The sequence below is a fragment of the Alligator sinensis genome, unplaced genomic scaffold (genome assembly GCF_000455745.1).
Source record: "Alligator sinensis unplaced genomic scaffold, ASM45574v1 scaffold243_1, whole genome shotgun sequence".
NCBI lineage: Eukaryota > Metazoa > Chordata > Crocodylia > Alligatoridae > Alligator > Alligator sinensis.
Genome location: NW_005841841.1, coordinates 4645971 through 4668359, shown reverse-complemented (window position 1 = coordinate 4668359; position 22389 = coordinate 4645971). Strand labels below are relative to the sequence as shown.

At 40.0% G+C, this 22389-nt stretch overlaps 1 protein-coding gene across 1 annotated transcript in view; it reads right to left on the bottom strand.

Annotated features, from left to right (window-relative positions):
- CFAP47 (cilia and flagella associated protein 47) overlaps positions 1 to 22389 on the bottom strand; it is a 757346-nt gene that overhangs the window by 681884 nt on the left and 53073 nt on the right. The window contains exons 5-13 of the mRNA XM_014520638.2: positions 20529 to 20757; positions 19886 to 20046; positions 15910 to 16046; positions 15058 to 15293; positions 13655 to 13847; positions 8734 to 8947; positions 7667 to 7819; positions 3533 to 3722; positions 3339 to 3435 (exon numbers count right to left, since the gene is read on the bottom strand). Coding sequence (XP_014376124.2) covers positions 3339 to 3435; positions 3533 to 3722; positions 7667 to 7819; positions 8734 to 8947; positions 13655 to 13847; positions 15058 to 15293; positions 15910 to 16046; positions 19886 to 20046; positions 20529 to 20757 — 1610 coding nt within the window. The remainder of the gene's footprint in view (positions 1 to 3338; positions 3436 to 3532; positions 3723 to 7666; positions 7820 to 8733; positions 8948 to 13654; positions 13848 to 15057; positions 15294 to 15909; positions 16047 to 19885; positions 20047 to 20528; positions 20758 to 22389) is intronic.

Genomic DNA, 22389 nt, shown 5'->3' with positions numbered 1-22389 from the left:
ACTTCCAAAAGCCAGATTAATATGTCATTTGTGATGCAGCTGCTACCAAATTAAGGGCTTTGGATCCTTGCTTACCCTATAAAACTGAAGTGGTTGCAGGGATAGGGAAGAGTTAATGCAGGTCTTGGTAGTGACACCTCTCGGAGCAGTATCTGACCAGCTGCTCCTTGCAACCAGAGATTTGAGCCCCACTCACTCCATTAGGTGCCCCAAGGCACAAACTATCAGGCATGCCTCTTCATGGTAGAGATCAAAGTGGGGGCTTAACTTGTGTCACTTTTCCCAAAAACACTGGCCACCACTAGTGTAAAGTCTCTTACTGTGCCACAGCTTTCAAGCATAACTGTTTAATAAAAATAATAGCATAATGCAGCCTAAGGCAGTGCTGTTGAACATAATGATATAATCATGTTTATAAACTACTCTCAGGAGCGATGTGCACTTTTTACTCTCTAGTCTGAAAGGAATATATCAAATACCCCAGCAATTCTGATGCAGGATGAGGCCCTTCAAGCCCCAGAAGTGACTGCCTGGCTTTCCCCTCTTGCACAGACACACACCAGGGAATCTTGGGGTGCATCTCTGTAAGCAGGGAAAGACAGTTTCCTACTTGCAATGATGCAGGATTTTCAGAGCGTCTCTCTGTAAGCAGGAAAAGTTGGGATTTCCTTGCTTAGAGGAGCACCCCCAGGATTTCCCTGCCTCTCCCTGCTATGCAAAGCGCAGGATGATTACCTGCCTCCTATAGCGGGCAAACTGAGTTATACTAAGACTTTTAGTCCAGGCCTTACCAGAACTAAGCAACAAAATTGAACAGAGCGCCTTCTGTGGCACAGGGAAATGTGAGTGCTGTGATTGGGCACTAGGCAAGCAAAGGACAGTAGTTTCCCTATAAGGAATGTGGCTGGTACAGTGCCAGGGGATTGGTGCACCATATAAGGAATGCTTGGCATAGTGCCAGAGGATTGGACAGTTTGGGATGAGAGAAGTTACAGAAGTGATGGACAAACAAAGGAACACATGTGTGGTCTGTGCTGCCACCCTGGGGAAACAGGAACAACCTTGGACTTCTTGTTTGAACAATGAGGAATCCAGCAACTAACATCCAGCACACCCAGCAGAGGATCTGAGGCTGGTACCACCAAAGGTCACTGCTATAATGCCTGCAGGAACTGCTTACCAGGTCATATTGCAAGGAAGAATACTTGTAATAAGCCTAGGGGTTTACTATTAAAAGATCACTTGATACCAAATCGGAAGAGGGGCCATGTCAATCCTTGGGGGTCTCTGGTAAAAGGAATCCTAGGGGTGACACCTCCCCCACAACTGAACGAAGTGTAGGGCAAGAGGAGAATTCCTTCCACTTTGCTCAGTGTGAGGAAAGGGAGAGAATCCACAGTCACTGTTCTGTGTGGGACAGGGGTTTCCCCACATCTGGCTCCCTGCCAGGGGAGTAATTCACCCTCTCCCTACATATATACATATACACACCTTCCACTTTGCTCAGTGCAGGGAGAGGGAGGGAATCCACAGATACAACTGTGCATGGAGCAGTGCCTGGCTCCATGGGGTGCCCCGGATGCTTGGCTTCACTTGGGGATCTATTCTTACCCCACACACCCTGCGTTTCTCTCAGCAACAGAGGGAACCCCTAACGGTGCTCTTGGCAAGGCAGGTGTTTCACTGCATGCCTGGCTCTGTGTTCTGGGAGTATTCCTCCCCCCACCTCTGCCCAGAGTCGAGAGAGGGAACCCATAGCACTTTGCTCCACGCCTCAGGAGGGCTTTCTTCTGCTTTTCTGAGAAAAGTGTACTAGACAACTAAGGGCTCTGTTCACAGCCTTTCCAGATAGGTGGCCAGTGAGGTAGGGGAGGGAGAAGTGCAATCTGGAATGCCATTGGACCCAACAAAGACCTATCACCTGATGTGCTATACATTCAAACTAAAGCTTGATAGAATCCAGCTAAAAAAAAAAAAAAAAAAAAAAGTGTTCTACATTTTTCCAGCAGCATCTTTGTAGCTGGTTGGCCATTTTTATATCTAGATAGACATTTTTATTGGGGAATAATTACTTTGAACATGTAGTCAGTCTAAATATATTGCACAATTAACCAGTTAATTGCATAGTTAACATAACGTGTGTCAGGGACCTCAAGAGGTCCAGATCATTCTGTAAACTTATGTGTGCTTATTATTTACATTTCTATCAAATCTGCATTCCCTGTGAACTTTACCAGTCATATGCTACTACATCAAGTGTCTTATGGAAGTCCACGTATGTTATGATAATAGTTATCTATACCAAACTTGGAATCTCACAAAAAGATTACCAAGTGTGTCTGACAAAACCCAATCCCTATGTTCCAAATCAATAGCAAACATGCGTGCAACATGCAATTCTCCACATGCCTAGATACTACCCGGCATATTGCAATTTTCCCACATCCTGTAATGTGGGGTCTTTAGGAAGTACAGAGTCCCATTGTTTTTCATGAATGGAAGAACTGTCGAAATTGTTTTCTTTATTCTTAGAAATACAATTTGTACAGGAGATGTAGAACAGTAAAAGCCAAGGGGTTGTAGATGGGGTGTGTGAAAGTCAAGCAGTCACAGGAAGGGCTGAACAGAGCTAAGCAAACTTTCTTTCTACACACAATATACATAAGCACCCTGTTTGAATTATTCCAGCTGCAAACAATGTTTTATCTTAAAATACAGATCAGTAACCTTGAGGTCATGTTACTAATTACCTGTAATTTTTAGGGGAACTAATACTATAGCCTGCACAAAAAAAAGATAAATACTTCTAGTACCAACTCTTACTATTGTATTCCATTAGTATTCCATTTAGCTTCTAAGTAGGGGTTTGTCCTTCCCATATACAACTTTCCTACTGAAATTTGGTCCTAGAAAAATTCTGAAGATATCAAACATCTCCATTCAGATACTATTCCTTTCTAATTCCAAGAACTTTCTCTTTGAAGGCACTAATAAAAAGGGTGCTCCTACCAATATTAATATCATTCCATGTATTCTCTTTAGAGAGTGAACAGCATCTGTCCCATGATTTTACTAATTTTTCCAGTGGCATATCTTAGTTTGATTAGTTTATAAAGGTAGATATCTTCCAGAACTCCCAAATCTAAGTTCACCTCATCTTAGTACTGTCTGCTCAGGTACAGGACTGATGACTAAGCATTAATATGGCTAGTAAAACTATTTTTTTTTTAATTATCCTCATATTATTTAAGGCAAATATTATGTTGCACAGATTACATTGTGCAAATAAATTCTTTTATCTTAGTCAAATACATTTTTGTAATAAGTGGAAATCTTACCAACAAGTATCTGGTGAAGTTGCTTTGGTGTCAAAGTTAAATTACAATCTTCCTTCTCTTGAGGAGAAGCTGGCACTGCATTAAGCCCATCACACACCTGTGCAGAATCACAAACAATGTGTTCTCAAAGTAAGATCAAAGTTGTTATTCTCATGTTTCAATGTATGTTAGGCATATTTAAATATTTAACTTACTTCTGTGGGTGAGGATTTAGATTCAATTGCTGACAGCTTTCGACTAGTTAGCAGGCTGTCCTCATTTAAGGGAGAAGTTTCTGGCTTCAATTTCTCCTTCAGTAAATCTGTCATTGAGATCTTTGGTGACTTGAGCCCTGCTCCAGGTTTTAGTCCTATGTTTATAGGATTGTTAAGAATGTTGTACTGTCTATAAAAAAAATACAGAAAGCCAAAAAAGTTAAAGTCCAACTTTCTGAAAATTTAGCAAATATTCCAAGCTGTGTATAATAAAAATTACTATGTTGTTCCAATTACAAATTGACCTTTTTCTCTCAAAATGAATCATAAAAATTGATCTTGACTTATATGCAGGTTTGACCAAGAGCTGGGTCCAAACAATTGGGTTATCATCATGCTATACCCTTGCAGAAACACTGAATGTATTAGTATATTCATTTCACTGTTGATGGAGGAAGCTGTTTTTCTTAGAATTCAAATTGAAAACGTGGGATAACATATACATTGGTCAACCTATAATCAGAATAATATGATAATTAAGATAGGACATTCTTCCCCTCTCTGCTTCCACCCAATTCCATTCTAGTTGCTACTGCTTCTCACTGAGTTCCTAGGCCTCTCTCAGGCCCTGCTCCCCCAATTCCACTCCTATCCAATCCTAGAGCCTAGATCCAGCCCTCACTCCTCTTATCTACAACCCTTAGTCACAACCTATTCATTCCTCCTTTCCCTTGGCTCCTCTCCCCTCTACTACTACTACTACCCATTCAAGCATCCCTTGATTCAAGTCCTTCTCTTCCTTTGTATTTATCTAACCCTACTCCCTGCCCTCCATTCCTATACACCTTTCCCCATAGGCTCCTGTTCAGTTCATGCTGCCTTGGCCTGGAACATACCCAATGCAGATGGAATCTGTAAAGAATTTGGACTCTTCTACATTGTACAGTGCAGCACCAACTATTGATACCTAAGCTAGCTCTAAACCAGCTAGCTCTGGCACCTGAAGCAGCATAGGTACATTAGCAAACCAATCTACCCAACTTAAATCACTTCGTTGAGACTATAGCCATGTGTAGACGAAATGAGGGGCGTGTGTGCACAACACTTTAAAGCAGGTTAAATGCTTTTGCACCACTTTAATGGTGTTGGTGTTTACACATGTCAGCGGCATATTGCACAGTAATTTCAGCTGCTGTAGCAAATTCAGCGGTGTAATGCACCTTAAATAACTTGGGGTACAGCAAACTAAAACTCCTCCGAGCGAAGCACCGGGCTCCATGAACCACAAGGGCTCTGCAGGAAGCCCGTGCAAGCAGCTTGCAGCTGGCCCAGAAAGGCAGTCTCCCCCAAGGAAAAAAAAAAAAAAATAGCAAGCCTGATCTTTTTCTTTTTTTCCCCCCTGGAGCCTGCCTGCCTGCCTGAGCTGTGCGGGGACCCAGTGCTTCCCTCCACGGTGCCTGAGCCGGGTGCCTGTGGGTGGGTGCCACTGTGGGCGGCTGCCACTGCCACAGGGGGAAGCGCCAGCCCCCACCCCCAGCTCAGGAACTGCTCCACCCACCGGCAGCTCGCCCTCCCCTCCCTGCTGCCGGAGAGGCAGGTAAGTTTGGGTGTGTACATGACATGGGGGTTTAAAGGGCCCAACATTGAAACGGTGTTTTTAAAAACCCACTGCTTCAATTTAGGGTCCCTGTTTCACCTACACATGCCCTATAGCTCCAATACTAAAAACATGGCTATATTGCTTCTAGTCTCTAGCAGTCATTTAGAGTTAATTTGAGTATCTCTGAACAGCAGTACCATAACAAAAGCAGTGTCAGCAGTGCACTGGCACTGGATGTTGCAGTGCACTTGGGCTGCCTGCCACTTTACAAGGTCAGGCAGCCTGCATAGCTGCTGGCAGGTGTGGGCCAGGGCTAATGGAGAGTCAGCTGACCCAGGGAGCCAGCAGGTAAAGCTAAGCCTGATAGAGGAAGCCACCTGACTCAGAAAGAGGACAGGGCTTAGAGCAGATATTAACCAAGGCCCTGAGAGAAGCCAGCTGTAACACCTTGGAGCCTGCTTAGAAAATATCACCTCAGCAGGATGGCTGCAGCTCCAGAAGGTCAACATGCAGGGTAACACTTAAAGAAGTCTGGGGGTTTGGGCAGGAACTAAGGGGAGGAGGAATTTTATAGGGACCCAGGGAGGAGTCCAGAGCCCAAATTAAGGGGCTAAGCGTGTGAGCCCAGAGAGGGTCCAGGAGCCTATTGAGAGGCTGACAGTGTGGGCCTAGAGAAGGCCAGGACACCCCAGAGAAGGAGAAGAGGAATCAAGCATCAATGAGGATACCATCTGTGAAGCATGGGACATGGTGCAGGGGAGGAATGGAGCCATTAGCCCATACCGCAGTGACCACAGGCACCTAGTGGTCATTTGAGAGAGCAATTTGGAAGCCTTGGGGCAGCCTCTCTCATAAAAGTGACTGACATCAAGGCATGACAGGTGACTAAAAGGGTGACTGCCCACAAAGGGAGGGCTGCAGGGACTCTAGGGCCTTCATGGTCATCCCTGGAGAGCCACCTTAACACACTGGGCACACCAAACCAAATGGTAGTAAAGTTACGTACTAGCACTAAAATGCCTGGCTTTGGCTCTGCTAAAAATTACTGTATTATGCTGAACAAATATAACACTCTACTATAAACTCTAATTAACTCACCTGAGCAAGTACAAACTGAAAAATTTTGGAGACCTACACTTCATCCATATGTGGATGAATTTGGTTGTTGAAGGAGGGTTAAAGGCATTCCAGCGCGTACATCTGCCAAATTTTAAGCCTTTGCTCCAAAAAATAGAGTAACTAGAGCTTCTCAACAAAAGATTATAAGACATTTTTAGCACAGGCACAACTATTAATTATTCCATGTCCTCTTTTTTGGAAGCAATTGAACCACTCTGAACCATTTTAGCTGACACTTAACTGGGAACAGGGGGAAGGAAATAAGACAAAAATCTGACATAGAAATTTACAGACCACATTTTCAGCCCAAACTGAAGCAAATGATGAGGGGTTCTTATAATTTAGGAATGGTCATAGTACTTTAATAATAAGAATGACTACTTGTGCCACTGCTATTATTACCATTGCTACTACTAAAGATATATTACAGTTAAAAAAATTAAGTAAACTAAAATATGATAAAATAAAATACAATCAATGTTAATGCTGGAAATCAAATACGAGATGTTTTTAAAAATAAAAGTTCATTTTAACTCATGGATGTAACCGCTACTCAAAAAGTACACTAAAAAGTTTGCAATATCCATATACAAGACTTTATCCCCAAATGGTTAACGTATCACAAGTGTCAAGAACAAGTCAGGAAGTATAGAGAGAATTTTATTGTGAGGACTTTAAGACACAGAGACACACACATACACATAAGAGCCTGGTTAATTTACTTCAGCAATATATTAGTGCCTAAAAGTGACCCGAATTTTTTTTAAACTTCCTCATCACAGAAAACAAGAGCTAAGTAGGCTTATGTTATTCTTGTTTAAATTCTCCTAGCTTTTTTTTAATAAAACATTAAATATATCAAGAGTGTCAGCTCTAGTCTCCCAGCATTTTGCTTTACCAAACTAAAATTTAGGGACCAAGTATAACCTCTCCCGTAATTTCATAATCATAAATCCATAAAGCCTCATAGTAGCATTACAATCACCTCATATGTCAAGTCCTATATTCTGACTGAGCTAAAACATACCTGTTGGAAATATATGCAGCCTACCTCTCAACAGAGTAGGAATCTGCCACATCCCAAGACAAGTTTTTCAACGATTGATTACAACTATGTCAAAATATGTACCTTATTTCTAGTTTGCATTTGTCTAGCTTCAGAGTGCAGACACTGAATGTTCTTACACCTTTATCCATGAGCTTTGTCTAGCAAAGCATCTCTTAATGTATAAAAATTTACTACAAAAATGTTTGGAACACACTAATAAATAAGTCTCCAGCAATGCAAATACTTAGGCATGTGTGTAAATTTTAGTATGTGAATATTCCTACAGAAGCCAATTTGTACCAAACATATACCGGGGCCTTAGATTGTTGTGGAGGCCTTATATTTTTTGTAAGAAACAATTTCATACCTGTAAACTTCTTTCTGTAAACGATGCTGTCTCAAACTTTGAATAAAATCTGTATAGTATTCTTTATGTGCTTGCTTTTCTAGTTCTTCATAGTCAGTATATGCAAAATCTGGATCAACATAATGGTATCTCTCAGTCTTTGTAAAAATAGTCCTAAAGATTTAAAAAGAAAAGTAGTTTCATTATGTGTATAAATGATTTAAGGCTTTACCAGCCTTTGAAAAGATCACAGATTTTGCTGCATAAAATAGGTTTGCAATAAAATATTTATGTCATAGGTGAATATTAGTATTTCACTTTGTAAAAAAACCCATAAAAACTAAATATTTAAAAAAAGGGTTATATGATCAGTTTCACATTTAAAGCAACTCAAAAGAAACTTATTAAAAAGTGTTCTGTCTAAACAGACAGCTACTTATAAAAACACAATATTCTGAAAACAAAAATATACACTATTATAAAATATAGTTGATTGGTATTGATCTATTAATAAAATATGTCATTAATATAGTTATCATGATATCCTAGTTTTATCTTAAATTCTAGTGAATTGCCTCTCAAGAATGAATAGCGGGGAGGGGGAGCACAGCCACCTACCACCCACGCCACTGCCACCTCCCAGGAGCGGTGGGAAGCTTACCCTGCCATCCCCTCCATCCCCCTCCTCCAGCACCCCGTGCCACCGCCACTGTCCTTGCCCCGCCCACTAGCCCTGCTCCTTGAAGGCAGCGGAGAGCCACCATGATGTCAGGGATGGAGTGGGGAAGGGGGGGAGGAGGGGAGGCCATCAGTACTGGCCTTGCCCCCCGGCTCAGTCCCCTCTGCACCCGCCGTCACGGCAGCGCTCCACTGCCTCTGAGGAGCAGGGCCAGGGAGACACAAGGCCAGTGGTGCTGGCCTTGCCCCTCTGCTCTGTCACCTCCGTCATGGCAGCACTCCGCACTCCGATTAGTTGTTTCACTAACCAATCAGATTACTCCAAGAGCATTACAGACAGACAGACAGACACACTAAGCCCTTTATTATACAAGAATTATACCCAAACATTATATTGCGTACTACATTACCTGTATTTTTTATGTCGTTCACTAGGCCTAATGCTGGCTGAGCGGTCATTAGGAAAGGCTACAAGTGCATCACTCTTACAGTTCCTATTTATTGTGTGCGTATGAATTTGCGTTTGAGCTGACTTAAGCATTGCCACTGGTGCAGGATCACTGTACTGTCCCATTTCATCAGCTATGAAATATCCAGTTGCATTAGAAATCATTGGTGTTATACCTTAGGATTGAAATAAAACATGTTTCATGAAATTAGGTTAAGCATTTTAAAATGGGATGTTCAAAAATAATATTTTGTTTCATAAAAATATATTTATTAACTTGTAAAAAGTAATACAATAAAATCATATCAGAAAATGAAGGCTCTGATACATTACTGTTTTTCTTGACGTATATTTACATTAACTTCAGTCAAGAAAGGCAAAGATATTGTGACAATGGTGTTGACACAGGATGTAGAAGGGTTAGATTCAATTCCCAGTTATGCCACAAATTTTCCTGTCTGACCACTTCAGCATGTACTTATGTTTATGCACTTGAGTAGCCTTATTTCAGTCAATCCAACTACTTGAGATGCCAAAACCCTGGATATTTGATCAGATTTTTTAAAAACCCGCCCAGAGAAAGATCTGAGGATCCAAAAAGAGCACATGCCTGGGAAAACTCAAACATATGGTAACCCTACCTTGCATTAGTAATAAATATGCTTCAAACAGATATCCCATCACCAGTGCATGCCACGCTATACCCCAGAAGCAGTGTGAAGCGCTCAGTAAAGTGGGAAAATATAGCCTTTAGAAAAATGAATAGTTATCAAAATGGAAAGGCAGAGAGGCATTGGGACAGATGAAAGGAGTTTAGCCACTGAACTAAACAGTTAAGAGATGTATTAGTATTGATCATCAATTGATAATATTTTGGAAAACTGGAACTGGATAATATACCCACCATCAACAATTTTTTTTTAAATACACTTTTCAACGCAACAGCAACCAGTTAGTAAATGCCCATTTCCACATATTTCTGTCATAAAGGTATTTCATGTTTCTCAAACCAAACACTACAGGGAGAGGTGCATTACAGTGAAAAAGACGTTATCAACATAATCAAGATAAGCAGAAGGTGGCACCTTTGGGCATCTTTACACATGCCCTAGCATGGGAGGGCAATTTTCTGGAAAATTTTCCAGTACATTATTTTTCATGAGAAATTTTCCATTTCTAAAAATACATTGTTCCATAAAATTCATTAGTAACAATGATTGGATGCCAATACAATATTATGCAAGCTTGGCAGTTTCAAAGTTGTAATTAACATTTTTCAGGTGAGTATCCCTAGAAAGTGTGAAAGAGAGTACATATATGTTTTATTGATTTGTAAACAGGAGGGTAAATACACTCACATAATAATCCAAACCAAAAATCATGTTATGAATTCACCTAATTGGCTGTGCAGGTCAAATCAAAACCAAAGCTAAAATTCTTATTTCATCTCAGAACGCAAGTGAAAGCAAAACTAAAACTGTGATTAATTTGTTTCACTTTCAGCTCAGCAAACACACATTTCTTTTCTTGAGTTGGGGAAGTTGGCAGTATTTTCATAAGATCTGTTAGTGTTTCCTTAGTGCTTCGGGTTTGAAGTAGTCATAATAATGCCTAATCAGAAAAAAAATTAGTGTGGCATCATTATATTGAAGTTCAAGCCACTAAAGGAAGGAAGAAAGTTGGCAGATGGAAATATTGCAGGCAGGAGTATGCTAACAATGCAACAAGAATGAAGAAACATTTAATAACATGTAGAAACTGTCCTGAAAGAACACAAGCCATACACAGAAATCTAATACAACGAAGTGGTGGAACAACATCATCTGAGAAAAGTCTACTTCAGGAATCCTATGTAAGTAAACAAATTAATACGTTAAACAACACAGAGAATAGACTAGCATCTATATTGTTTTAAAACATTCTAATTTAAAAAGCTGTTAATGCAAGTCTGGACTATATTTATTTATTTAAAATAGTTGTATCCTGCTTTTCTGCTTGCACTAAGCACCCAAAGTGGCTTAGGCTTAACAATAATTTTTTTTTAATTACATAATAGATAAATAGTTAACTATTTCAATCCAGCAGAGCGAGCTTAGTCCTCTAGCCAAAGGCAGAGGTCAGACTATACTTCCCTTTGGCTCTCTAGTCCCAGGACACCTGAGCAGCAAGTTGAGCAGCAGAGTGTTCTTTCTGGCAGGGAGGGGAGAAGCAAGCTCCCTGCCGCTTCTCCTTCTGAGGGAATAGGCTAAAATAAAAATCTTTCCCCGCTTTTGTTGCAGGAACTTAGTAGCTCAAGTGAAATAGCAGATTTGCAAAAAATGGAAAAAGAAAATGTTGAGCTGCCAGGTCTGGGGGAAGAAGTAGGATCCTCGCTTTCATGATCACTGTCACCAGATATGCAATCCACCATGAGTAGCTGTTCAAGACAGTCAAGCTTTTTATCAAGCTTTGTGGACAAAATGTCAAAAGATCATGAAAAAGCTGATGAGACATTAGTTCAGGCTATATTTGCAAGTGGTACACCTCTTTCCATAACTGAAAATCAATACAGGAAGGAACATTACAAACTAATTCACCCATCATATAAGTTATCATCATGTTATCGCTTATCACATTCTTTCTTAGATAGAGAGTATGACAGAGTTCAAACAACGGTTATTCAAAGGATTGGTCAAGCAGAATCACTGACTCTGATGTCAGATGCATGGACTGATATACAAGGAAATCCTTTATTGAACATTACGTTAGCAACACCTAAACCAATATTCCTGAAAGCAATTCCTACCAAATCTTCTAAACATACAGCTGAATACATGGCCAAATTACTGAGTGAAGAGACTGAAACTGCAAATCCCTCCAGGATACAAGCCATTGTAACTGATAATGCAAGTAACATGAAAGTGCGTGGCAAATATTAAAGGCAAAGTATGCTCATTTAATAGTATTTAGCTGTCTTGCTCATGGGTTGAATCTTCTGGCAAAGGACATGGTACGTGTGAATACAATGAAGACAATATTGGTAAACTGCAAAGTGATTGTGAAGGTATTTAACAATCATCATGTTGCTAATCAGACTTTGAAGAAATTACAGAAAAAGAAGCAGGGGAAGGAAAATGCACTTTTATTGCCAGGAGAAAGTAGATGGGGCTCGCCTACAAAGTGTTTACATAGTTTGCTGCGAAGAACTGTTTGCAGTGTGCTTCAATAGAAAACAGTATCCCAGATTATTCCCGTGAACATTCGGAAGCAAATTCTCAACAACGTGTTCTGGGTTCGAATTTAAGGAGCATTCAATTTGCTACTACCAGTTTCAGTGGCTATCAAGAAACTTGAAGGAGATACACCAAGCCTTTCAAATATTCCAAAGATATTCAAACAACAAAATGAAAATCTAATTGAGCTTTTGCCTTCTTCACCTCTATCCAAAAAAAAGAAGAAAAAGAAGTAGTAGTAAAACAAATGTTTACTAAGAGATCTGAGTTTTGCTATTATCCAGTTCATCTGGCAGAAAACCTGTTGGATCATCAAGAGAGAGGACAACATTTATAAGAACATGAATTATCTACCGCTCTTGATACAATTATGGAAGTAGATAAGAAGGTCCCCAACATCAACAAAATAGCCATGATGACAGACATTGCTGAGTACAGCACAAAAGAAAAACTTTGGAGCAAAGACATCATTTGGCGGGCAGCAGAGAATATGTCTCCTCTCATATAGTGGAAGGTATACTGTAACACCTGGCTGTTGTCCAGGATTGCTCTAGGGATCCTAAGCATTCCACCAACAGCAGCTTCTTGTAAATGGAACTGGAAGGCTTTCAGCTCAATCAGGACAAAAAAGAGGAATAGACTAACGAATGAATGCACTGTTAAGCTTGTTTCTATTTCTCAAAATCTCTTGCGTCTGAAGAATCAGTCAGAAGCACAATTAGTGAAGAAGATGCAGTGTGATGATAAGTTGCCCTTGCCCATAGACTCATTGGTAAAACCATCCTTTAGCGAAAGAGAATGTGATTCATGTACTTCTGAATCATATTTGCCTCAATCTGATTCTGAAATAGAACTAATAAGTAGTGCAGGTGATTCTACAGACAGTGACAGTGAAACTGGAAGTGATGCAATGACCTCAGTGGAAAAGAGTTAAACTTTGTTGAAGTAGGTGAGTGGACAACCACAACATATCACGCCCAGTTCTTTGGGTGTGCTAAACAGTTTTCAGTTCCTTCATTTTTTTCTTAAATTTAAACAAACAATGGAAGGAAGTACATGCCATTGTGTATTGTCATTACATTTTTACAAGTATTCCAATAAAAATAAATTATTTCCACATAAAGCTTTGAATTTGTTTGAATATAACATTTAACCACATTAAGTGTGCTGAATTTAATTTTATTTTCCTAATCAAATATTTCAATTAAAATACTTGTGGCTATTGGGACATAATATGATCATGGGGGTACTTTTTTAGTTTTGTTTACTAAATGTAAGTCAAATAAACATGCTATATCAGATTGTACTCTTTAGGGCATTGGATAATTTTCCAATTGAAAAATTTCCTGAAAACCAACATCTCTGCACAATGCTGAGGCTCAATTAATCAAATCTGCTCCAATGCACATTAATTAGCATGCACTGAAGTGGGCACCGGGCATGGTTATAGGTGCCCTTTGAGGCTTAACTGGCTCAGAGACATGACCTTTCAAAGGCAACCATCTACTTCATCAGACAGCTTTTACAGAGATTTAAAAAAAATATTGGCTTAAACTCTAATAATAAATTAATTCCAAAGACCTCTTAGGAAATTTACTATTATAAAAGATCTTTATAAATGCAAATTATGAAGGTGGGGGCAATAGGGGAGGAGGGGGTTTGTTAACTTACCAGAGTTAATTTTGAACACAATTTTCTTTGGTTTAGATTTGCAAACACCAGTAAAGTTTAAGTTTATCTGATGAAAGGATGTTTTCTTCAAAGTCTGTAAATTATCTTGCTGTATTGCTAAGCCAATAATATCTACAACTTGCTTCACTTTAAAGGTTCCTACTTGAGTTGGAGAAAATGAAAACATCACATCCTGGAAAAATAAACATTGCTATTTTACTACAAATAAAGAGGTATTATAGATTTTTTTATTGAAAAAGATATGCATTCCTGATTCCTATTTATTTTTATGGTCCTATATGCACAATTACTACAACTATTACATATACGCTTCTGAATTAGAATAACTATTACGTGTAATTTAGCAAATACAAAATATAACTCTTAGATACTACTATACTTGAAGAATTGTACAAACTCAATTCTGTAGCAAAATGTAGTTGTTCATTTTCTATAGTCAAAGCCCTGCTGAAATCATGAAATGGAACAATGCCCACGAAATCTACGAAAAATAACTTACTAAAAATAAAGTGCTGGCTCCCCAGAAGAACCTAGCAGTCCTCAAGATGCTGAGGCCCAGCCATGCAGCCCGCCAGGGAGGCAGGGAGAATGGGGCCTGCCAGCATGAAGAAAAGCCCAAGATGGTGGCTGCCCCCACCCCTTGCCACGGATTGGTTGAGAGGGTTACCTGTCACGCAGCCCCAGCCCTCTCCATCAATCGGTGGTGAGGGGTGGGGATGCATGACGGACAGCCCTTGCAACCAATCAGAAGCAAGAGGCAGCGCTAGCAAGGACCCTCAGCCAGAGGTGTGGGAGGCCCCACCGTGATCAACCTGCAAAAATGGCAGCCAGCCCCGTGATTTCCCCACAACTGGGTAGACCAGCGATCTATATTGCCCTCAAGTTACATGTACACAGAAGTTAAAATTGCTCATGTATCTTTTAATATGCCTTAGTATTCCACTAAAGGAAAAATAGTCAAAAATATTTGTGATTTACTACAATAAGCTACAGGTAGGCCCTGATTCCATATAGGCTTAAGTAGGACTAACTTTATAGAAATAAGTAATATACCAAGTACCTACAACTTTGTAGAATCAAGGGGAGGCTTTTTTTTTCCCCTTTTTGAAAACTGATAATGCCTAGCACTCTTTGGGAAGGGACAGGGCTGAATATATAAGCTCTGTATATAACCCTAAGCATAAATTTTCATCTCATGTTAAAGAAAATAGGAAACCTCCCTTGAAAATAGCTAGTCAAGATTGAAAATACACATTTTTTTTTCCTAAATTTTACTACTTTTGGGACAAATTACAGTTCCTGAATAAGCCATTTTAGAGTATAATGGTCTCCTTGTTTTTCAAATATAGTATTTATGGAAAAAATATATATTTTTACAATACCTTGTCACATTTTTCTTTTATTTTTCCTTTCTGAGGGAAAATCCTAAAGTGAGCAATTTTGCGGAAACTGTATGTTACTGGAAGCGACTCTGATACATTTTTGAGAGTGCACAGAATCTGTGTGTTTTCACCCATGAAACAGTCCATAAAATTAATAACTGGTCCTGGACTGAAAGTTAATATGACAGGAAGTCCTGAGCCAGTCAAAGCTAATTCCACACAATGAGAAAGATTCCCTGCACAACAGAGTAAAAAAAAAAGAAATATAAAATATTAACTTGTGAATTCAAGTCATACCGGAGTCTTAAACTAGTGCAACCAAAGACTATGTAAATGTATAAAATATCATGATGTCCACGTCTCATCCTTTCCTAGCACTGTATTTCAGATGTTTAAGTGTACACAAACTTAATACGCAATGGAAATGCTTATTCATATAGAATAATACAAAATGGAGAAGAGCTTTTACTTATTAACATCAGGATGAAATGACATTCCAATGGAAATGACACTAACCTTGGTAAGACCAAATGTTTTTAAAAATCTCCTTTTTAATATAATTTAAATATATAATTAAAAATTAAATGCTCCTGGCTTTATGGGCATTTGTAACATAAATGATTCAATATTAATTCCCCTCCCTTCACCACAAAGATAGAATTCTGAAAGTCAAAGGTGGCTTTTTCCTTGACCTTGAGTCATTCAGAATATACCTTAACTTAATATATGGGTCACTACAAAACAAGTACAGATCCCCCTTAAAAGTACTAATCTGAAAATGTGAATAATTAAAAAATTTAAGGGCTAGAGTATAATTTTACATATACATACACTATATTACTGATAACATACTTTTTCTGATTGACCTATCATTACCACTCAGCAACTGCAGAAAGCCATCTGTACTTCCTAGAGTCTCAAATCTCAAAAATAGTGCATAATCCTGTCTTGATGGAGATTCCATTGGTCCAGTGTCTCTCTTAAACTGCCTGTAAAATTAACAAATTTTAAATCAAATGCACATGATTATTAAGGAGCAATTTTCATCTCTTAATTTAGTTTCTCCTTTTACAGTTTGGTATGGTTTACTCTTTTTTTACTACTACATTCTCTACTTTTCAGCAACTGCAATGGCAACAAATTTAAAAAGTACTGTATTTACCTGAATCCAAGACAACTTTGAATATAAGGTGACCTTCCCACCTCAATAATTAGATTTAATCCATGGAAAATTATAAATGTAGCAGCAGAAAGTGAGGGGCAAACCAAATGAGATGCCTGCCTCTTGAGCCCCTGCCCCTACCCCCACCCCCAGTATCTGTCCACCCTGCCACTTGCCCCACCCTCCCATGCTACCCAGATACTGCCTGCCCCTGATCCCATGTCTGTGCCTAGCCCCTAATGCCTGCCCCTCATGCCCCTTACTCCCTTGCACGATGCACATACCTAGTCCCTGCCACCCACAGTCTTCCCCAAGCAGTGTCTGTCCCCCACTACCCACACCCACTCCCTGCTACTTTCTGCTGCTCTACTTTGCTTTGCTCTGGCTCCAAGAAAATCACCAGCAGTGGTGGCCCCAACCTGGCCCTGCCCTACCCAATCAGGGAGAAGCAGCAACAGCAGTTCTGGGTCTGGCCATGTCAGGGCTGAGGCCAGAGCAGAAAGTAAGGGAAGGTAGGCAAGTGGGGAGTCGTGGAGGCTGGCTGTGAGAAGGCAAGCAACATAGTCTCTCCCACACTCCCCCGGACACATATCCCTTCCTTGCTGCATGAGCCACCCTGGACCAGGGTACACAGTGGCTCAGCTGGGGCTGAAGTCAGAGCTGAGCCACTGCCTGCCCTGGGACAGTACTTGTATCCAAGATTAGGGTTTTTCCCCACCATGTTGTTTGAGTAAATATACTCATCTTGCATTTGAGCAAATACAACAGATTTCTTCCCTTTCTGTATATCACAGGCTCAATATCACAGTTTCCCTACTTTAACAATAAGGCTAGGGACAGAAGTTCCATGTAAACCAATTTAAGTGATCAGAAACTGGTTTAAACCTGTAACAGAACATAAGTTCAGTGCACATAAAGCAGCTTCAAAATGGCTGAAACCGGTTTAAGATAAACCTGGTTGAATGTAGTATCAAACTTAACTGATTTGGGTCAAATCAGTTTATGCAACTTCTGTCCCAGACCCCTTCCTGGTTTAAAGTTAAATCAAGAGTCCCCCAGCATCCCAGATGCTTTGCAGCACTGGGCTGTGACCAGAGACAAGGGAATTTAATCCCCACCCTCTGCCCCTCTTTGCCTGAGGCACTGCTTCAGCCAGTGTCTGGCCTTGGGGACTAGCCTGGCAAGGGCTGCTTCCCCCCTACCCCTCCACACCCCCCAGGTCAGCTTCCCTCCAGCCTTGCAGCTGCTGCAAATGGAAGGGAGGGCCTGCTCTAGCATCCCCGGGTTCTAGCCTGAGCCACTACAAGCATGCACCTGCATTTCTAGAATTAAACATGAATGTCTGTACACTCCAGCTTTTTGAATGCCTTTCCCTAGCCTAAGAGTTAAAAAGAGGTGGACTGGAAACACAGCTCCCTTTTCTCTTCCTGGATTGAGGGAGCACTGTCCCACATAGTGTGACTTCCATTTAGGTAGGCTGTAGCAAAAGCTTCAGTCTACTCATTCCACAGGTTATAAAGGCAACTACCCCAAAACTGTAAAGCATTATCTTGGGTTGGATGCTTGCACAAGTATTAAAAGATTTAAATAAACCATACTAATGATTAGTATTATAATAGCAAGAGTTTCCCCTTCAGCCACTCATGCAAGCCTAGATAAATTTGCTTTTAAAGTTGTACACATTACTAAACCAAATAGGACTACTTTGGCATAGTAGTCTGCGATTCCTCAGTTTCCAAATACAACAAAAGACACAGACACATCCATTCTAACATAAGGCTGTAACAAGGTGATTAGCTGCATTAGTCTGAAGACAAGCAGAGGGTAGACCAAGCTGTTCTCCATCCCCACAAGGACTAAAGTAAGTTCAGAAGCATGATCCTTCCTAGGCAGCAACCTACTTTGTCAGATGCCTAAGGGGCCTCAGATGTCTCAAGCAAGCAGCAATAATGAGGGGAAGTTGATTGGCTAGATGAGGAAGTGATGAGTAGAGGACTTAGGGGGAGCTTGCATGGGGAGGGAGCATTCCTCCAAGGAGGAAGGCAAATTATAGGGTGAGAACTAGCCCTTGCTTGTGGGTGTTCATTTTGGATTGTTTTATATTTTCTGCTGAGCTCTCTGGTGCAGATTAACCCAAGGCTTTGAAGCGTGTGTTGCTGGGCCCAGAGACAGGTTATGTTGCTAGGACCAGGTTAAAGGTGTATTTATTTTGCATTGCATATGCTTTTGGCTGAGCCCTGTGGAGCAGAAAAAACCAAGGCATTATAGCCTGTGTTGCTGAGCCCAGAGAAAGACTGTGTTGCTGGGACCAAATTAAAGGAGTGGGTTAAAGAGTTCAAGGACTGATTTGAGCCTGGAGATGCTAGGCTAACCCAGACCCTGCTACAGCATATGATGAAGGTGTTGCCTATGAAACCTCATGCCTCTCTGAACCATGTAGCCTCTAAGCATCCACTGTGTCCCACCTTCTAGCACAACTATGCAAAAAACTCTGCATAAACCAGGTGAGGCCTCTGTTCTTTCAGACCAGCAAGTTTATACTGTTTTAGTAAAATGAAATTTCTATTCTAAATGAAGCTACCAAACTTAAAATTGAGAGAGTCTCTTAATCATTTTCATATTTTCAGTAAGGGAATCAGTTCCCTTGGAGAACTTAATAGCTGCCATTTTGTACAGAACCAGAAAACAAAATCCAACATTCTAGGTGCAGAAAGATATCAGAGAATTATTGAACATTCTATAACTGAAAACATAATCCTGATACTAGCATCCCAAAGACAAACTCCTGCGAAACATGAAAATAAAGGCTGGCTTGCACAGGGCATATATGTAGAGTTAGGGTGACTGTCCATCCTGGTTGGAAATATGGGACATCTGGGACACTGCCCCCCACCCCACTTCCTCCCAAGTCAGCAGCATGCTGTAGGGAGAGGTGGAGGAGGAGTGGCATGCTGTGACAGGCAGCCTGCCCGGCCACCTTCCAGGGACACCATGCTGCTTCCCTTCCCTGCCAGCCCGCACCCCACACCTGGGGGCAAGCTCCAAAATCTGAGACTGTCTTGGGGAAGAAATGAGAGATGGTCACCCTATGTAGAATACCATATCATTAACTGCTGTCATGACCTATATAATCAATGAAGAAATATAGCAGGAAGTACTAGCATGTATATAAGGAACCTCCTTAATTTAAGAACTTTCCTGGGTGAGAAACTGGGAATAGACAGTGAAAAGGGGATTATATTCTTGTCCCTAAAGTAATTTGCCAAAGATTCTCAGTAAAACTTCCAGCCTGCAAAAGTTATTTCCATATGCTGAAGTAAAAAAAGCATGGGTTGAATCACACCCCTTTGCCTAGACTGATATGCAACTACCTTAAGGGGTAAATTAAATAGCAATTAGTAGGTTTTATCTGGCAATTACTCATATGATTAGCTACCTTATTCATGAAACAAAAGCCCAAAAATTACTAAAGTAATTAAGTTTAAGTTCTATATAGAAGAAATAAGTATTATAAAAAACTAGAATTGATCTGTGATATTTAAAGAAATAATTCTGTGATGTCCAAAATTATATTTGATACATCTAACTGTTGCTGATAGATTTGCTACTATTAATTTGCTATGTCTTTAATTATGTCAATCTCTTAATGTTGCACTATGTACTTACTTTGGACTAAAATACAGCGTAATCACAGTTTTTTGATAAGGCTGCAAGGTTCCTTGATTGGGAATGCAAGAGATTAAACTGCAAACATCAAGTTCTCTTGTTCTATCTAAGAAGTTTGTGTCTTGTAAAACAGCATCTGTACTTTTCTGAATATCGGTGCCCTGTAAGATAACACCAGAATATGAAATGTCATTAACAGTCAGTTTCATCCGGGGTTTTGGAGTCTCTCTCACAGCAACAAGAGATCAAAAAAGAAAATGTTCAACTGAAAATGTAATCATATTAATAACTCTGAGCCCTGACAGCTGAACACTATGAGCCCTTCACCTTCTTTAACAAAGGAAATGTTAGTGATCTCCCTGTAAATTAAGTCAAACACACTAGATCATGCAACAAATTATAGCACATATAAAAGTAAAATTACAGTCACTGAAGTTATTTATTATCTGTTGCTTTGATTAACAATGACTAAAACTTTTAATCCCAAAGTAATATTATAGCAGCAGTCCTGTTATTTGGTCTCATCTTTCAGCAGCTGTACTGACCAGGAAAAGTGTGAATACTAGAATATAAAAATACATAGAGAAGAAAAGGGAAAAAAGCAAAATCTTTATACTGAAATGAGACAGCACTATTTCCTTACCATCTCTCCTCCAACAGCATCATCTTCCAGCACTGCAACCCAGTTCATGGTCTCTGGGCTTTTATTGCATAGAACTACTTCTTCAGTCTTGGAAGATCCAAAATAGACAGATCCAAAATTAATACATTCCAAAATATTTCCATGAGATGCACCTAATAGTTCAAGAATTTGTTCAACCACAGTAGCTTCAATCCTTAACTCTGTGCTACCACGATCCTGTAATTCCACTCTGTTAAAAGTAGCAAAACAAAAATAAATTATGTGCATGTAATATTTATACACGAATAATCCATTAATTTCATTGGATCTTTAGGTACCATACTCAAATCAGAAATTATATCAGAAACTAGCCAATTTCCCATTAAGAATGACGGGGGGGGGGGGGTGGGTGGAGGGGGCTGGGATGAAGTGCCGCCATCTAACGTCCCATGCTGCTGCTGTTTTGCCTCTTGCAGGGGCTGAGGTGGGGGAGCCGAGGCCAGCATTGCTGGTCTGGGCTTCCCAACCCTCTGTCCAGTCCTCAGCGTGGCTTCAGAATCATGGTGGTAATCCCCCACGCTTGGAGCACTCTGATTGGCTGTTTCCATCAGCCAATCAGAGTGTGAATGAAGTGTTATGGACAGACAGACAGACAGACTTAGGCTTTTATAATATTAGAATTAAACTAAATAGAAGGCTTACATCATATAACCTAATTAAACTATCACAAAAATACAGTGCAAAGTAAGTCTTACTCCCTGAATGTATTTCTCTACAAAGCCAAAATGAAATATTATATGGGCACTAAAGTCTTTCTGAACAATGCTGACACTTAAAAGGAGTTAGTGGAATTACATTTCACTAAACATATATGTACTTAGACCCCTCTAAAAATCTGTTTGTCTCTACCTACAGAAGCCAGGAACCCCCTTTAAGGAGTGCCCCTCTGCAAGATATTGGAGAATTGTCATGTCCACCAACAATAATGTTTTTCTGTGTAAGCATAGCACTATTTTTCCCTCTTAAGTACCATGGTGAGCGAGACCCCCAACCTGTAGTTAGAAAAAATAATTATCTTTTTTTACCATTTACAGTGAGAAACTGGGGTTTACTTACTATATGGTAAATGAAATACTTCAAGATGTTCTATGCCTGCACCCTGTCCATAGGAGTTCATCATATTTTCACCAGTAGTATCTATTACGGATACCAGTAGTGTCTATTATGGGTCAGGCTTATAATTAGCATCACTTTGCCCTCCAAGTCAAAGAAAAATGTTGATCAACCCAAAACAACACTTGGTTTCTTCAGAAAACTCCAAGCTGTGACTTCAGGAATCCATACACACAGAAAGAATCAGCTATTGAAAAATTAGTAACTGTTATTTCATTTATGTGAATCCAAAAGAAAGAAGCCAAACTCAACAGCGACATATATTTTCTAAGCCTTTGCAAGAAACACAACTTGGTTCCCTGAGGACTAAACATCTACAAGCCCCTGACTACTATACACAACTCCAAATATGCTTCACAGCTATGCAGAAGAACTTCAGAGAAAATTAGAAATCATCTACTTCACCTACTCTACTGCAAAAGAGACCAACTCAGGAAGGATATCACCATATACTACAACAACTTAAAAGACAGAAATCCACGCATTTTCCCTGACAATATACAGTGGATACAAAGAGACTACGAAAAACTTTCTACAGCATTCGTCCTACATAAAAAGAAAAAATGGAACAAATTATTCCAAGAACAAGCTCCCCAGCCACACAACAACCATCAGAGGAACAACACCAACACCTTACAACATTCCAACCTCAGACTTGATAAAACTGAAAGCAGCAACCAACCCACAAATATTATCAATCTCTCCACAC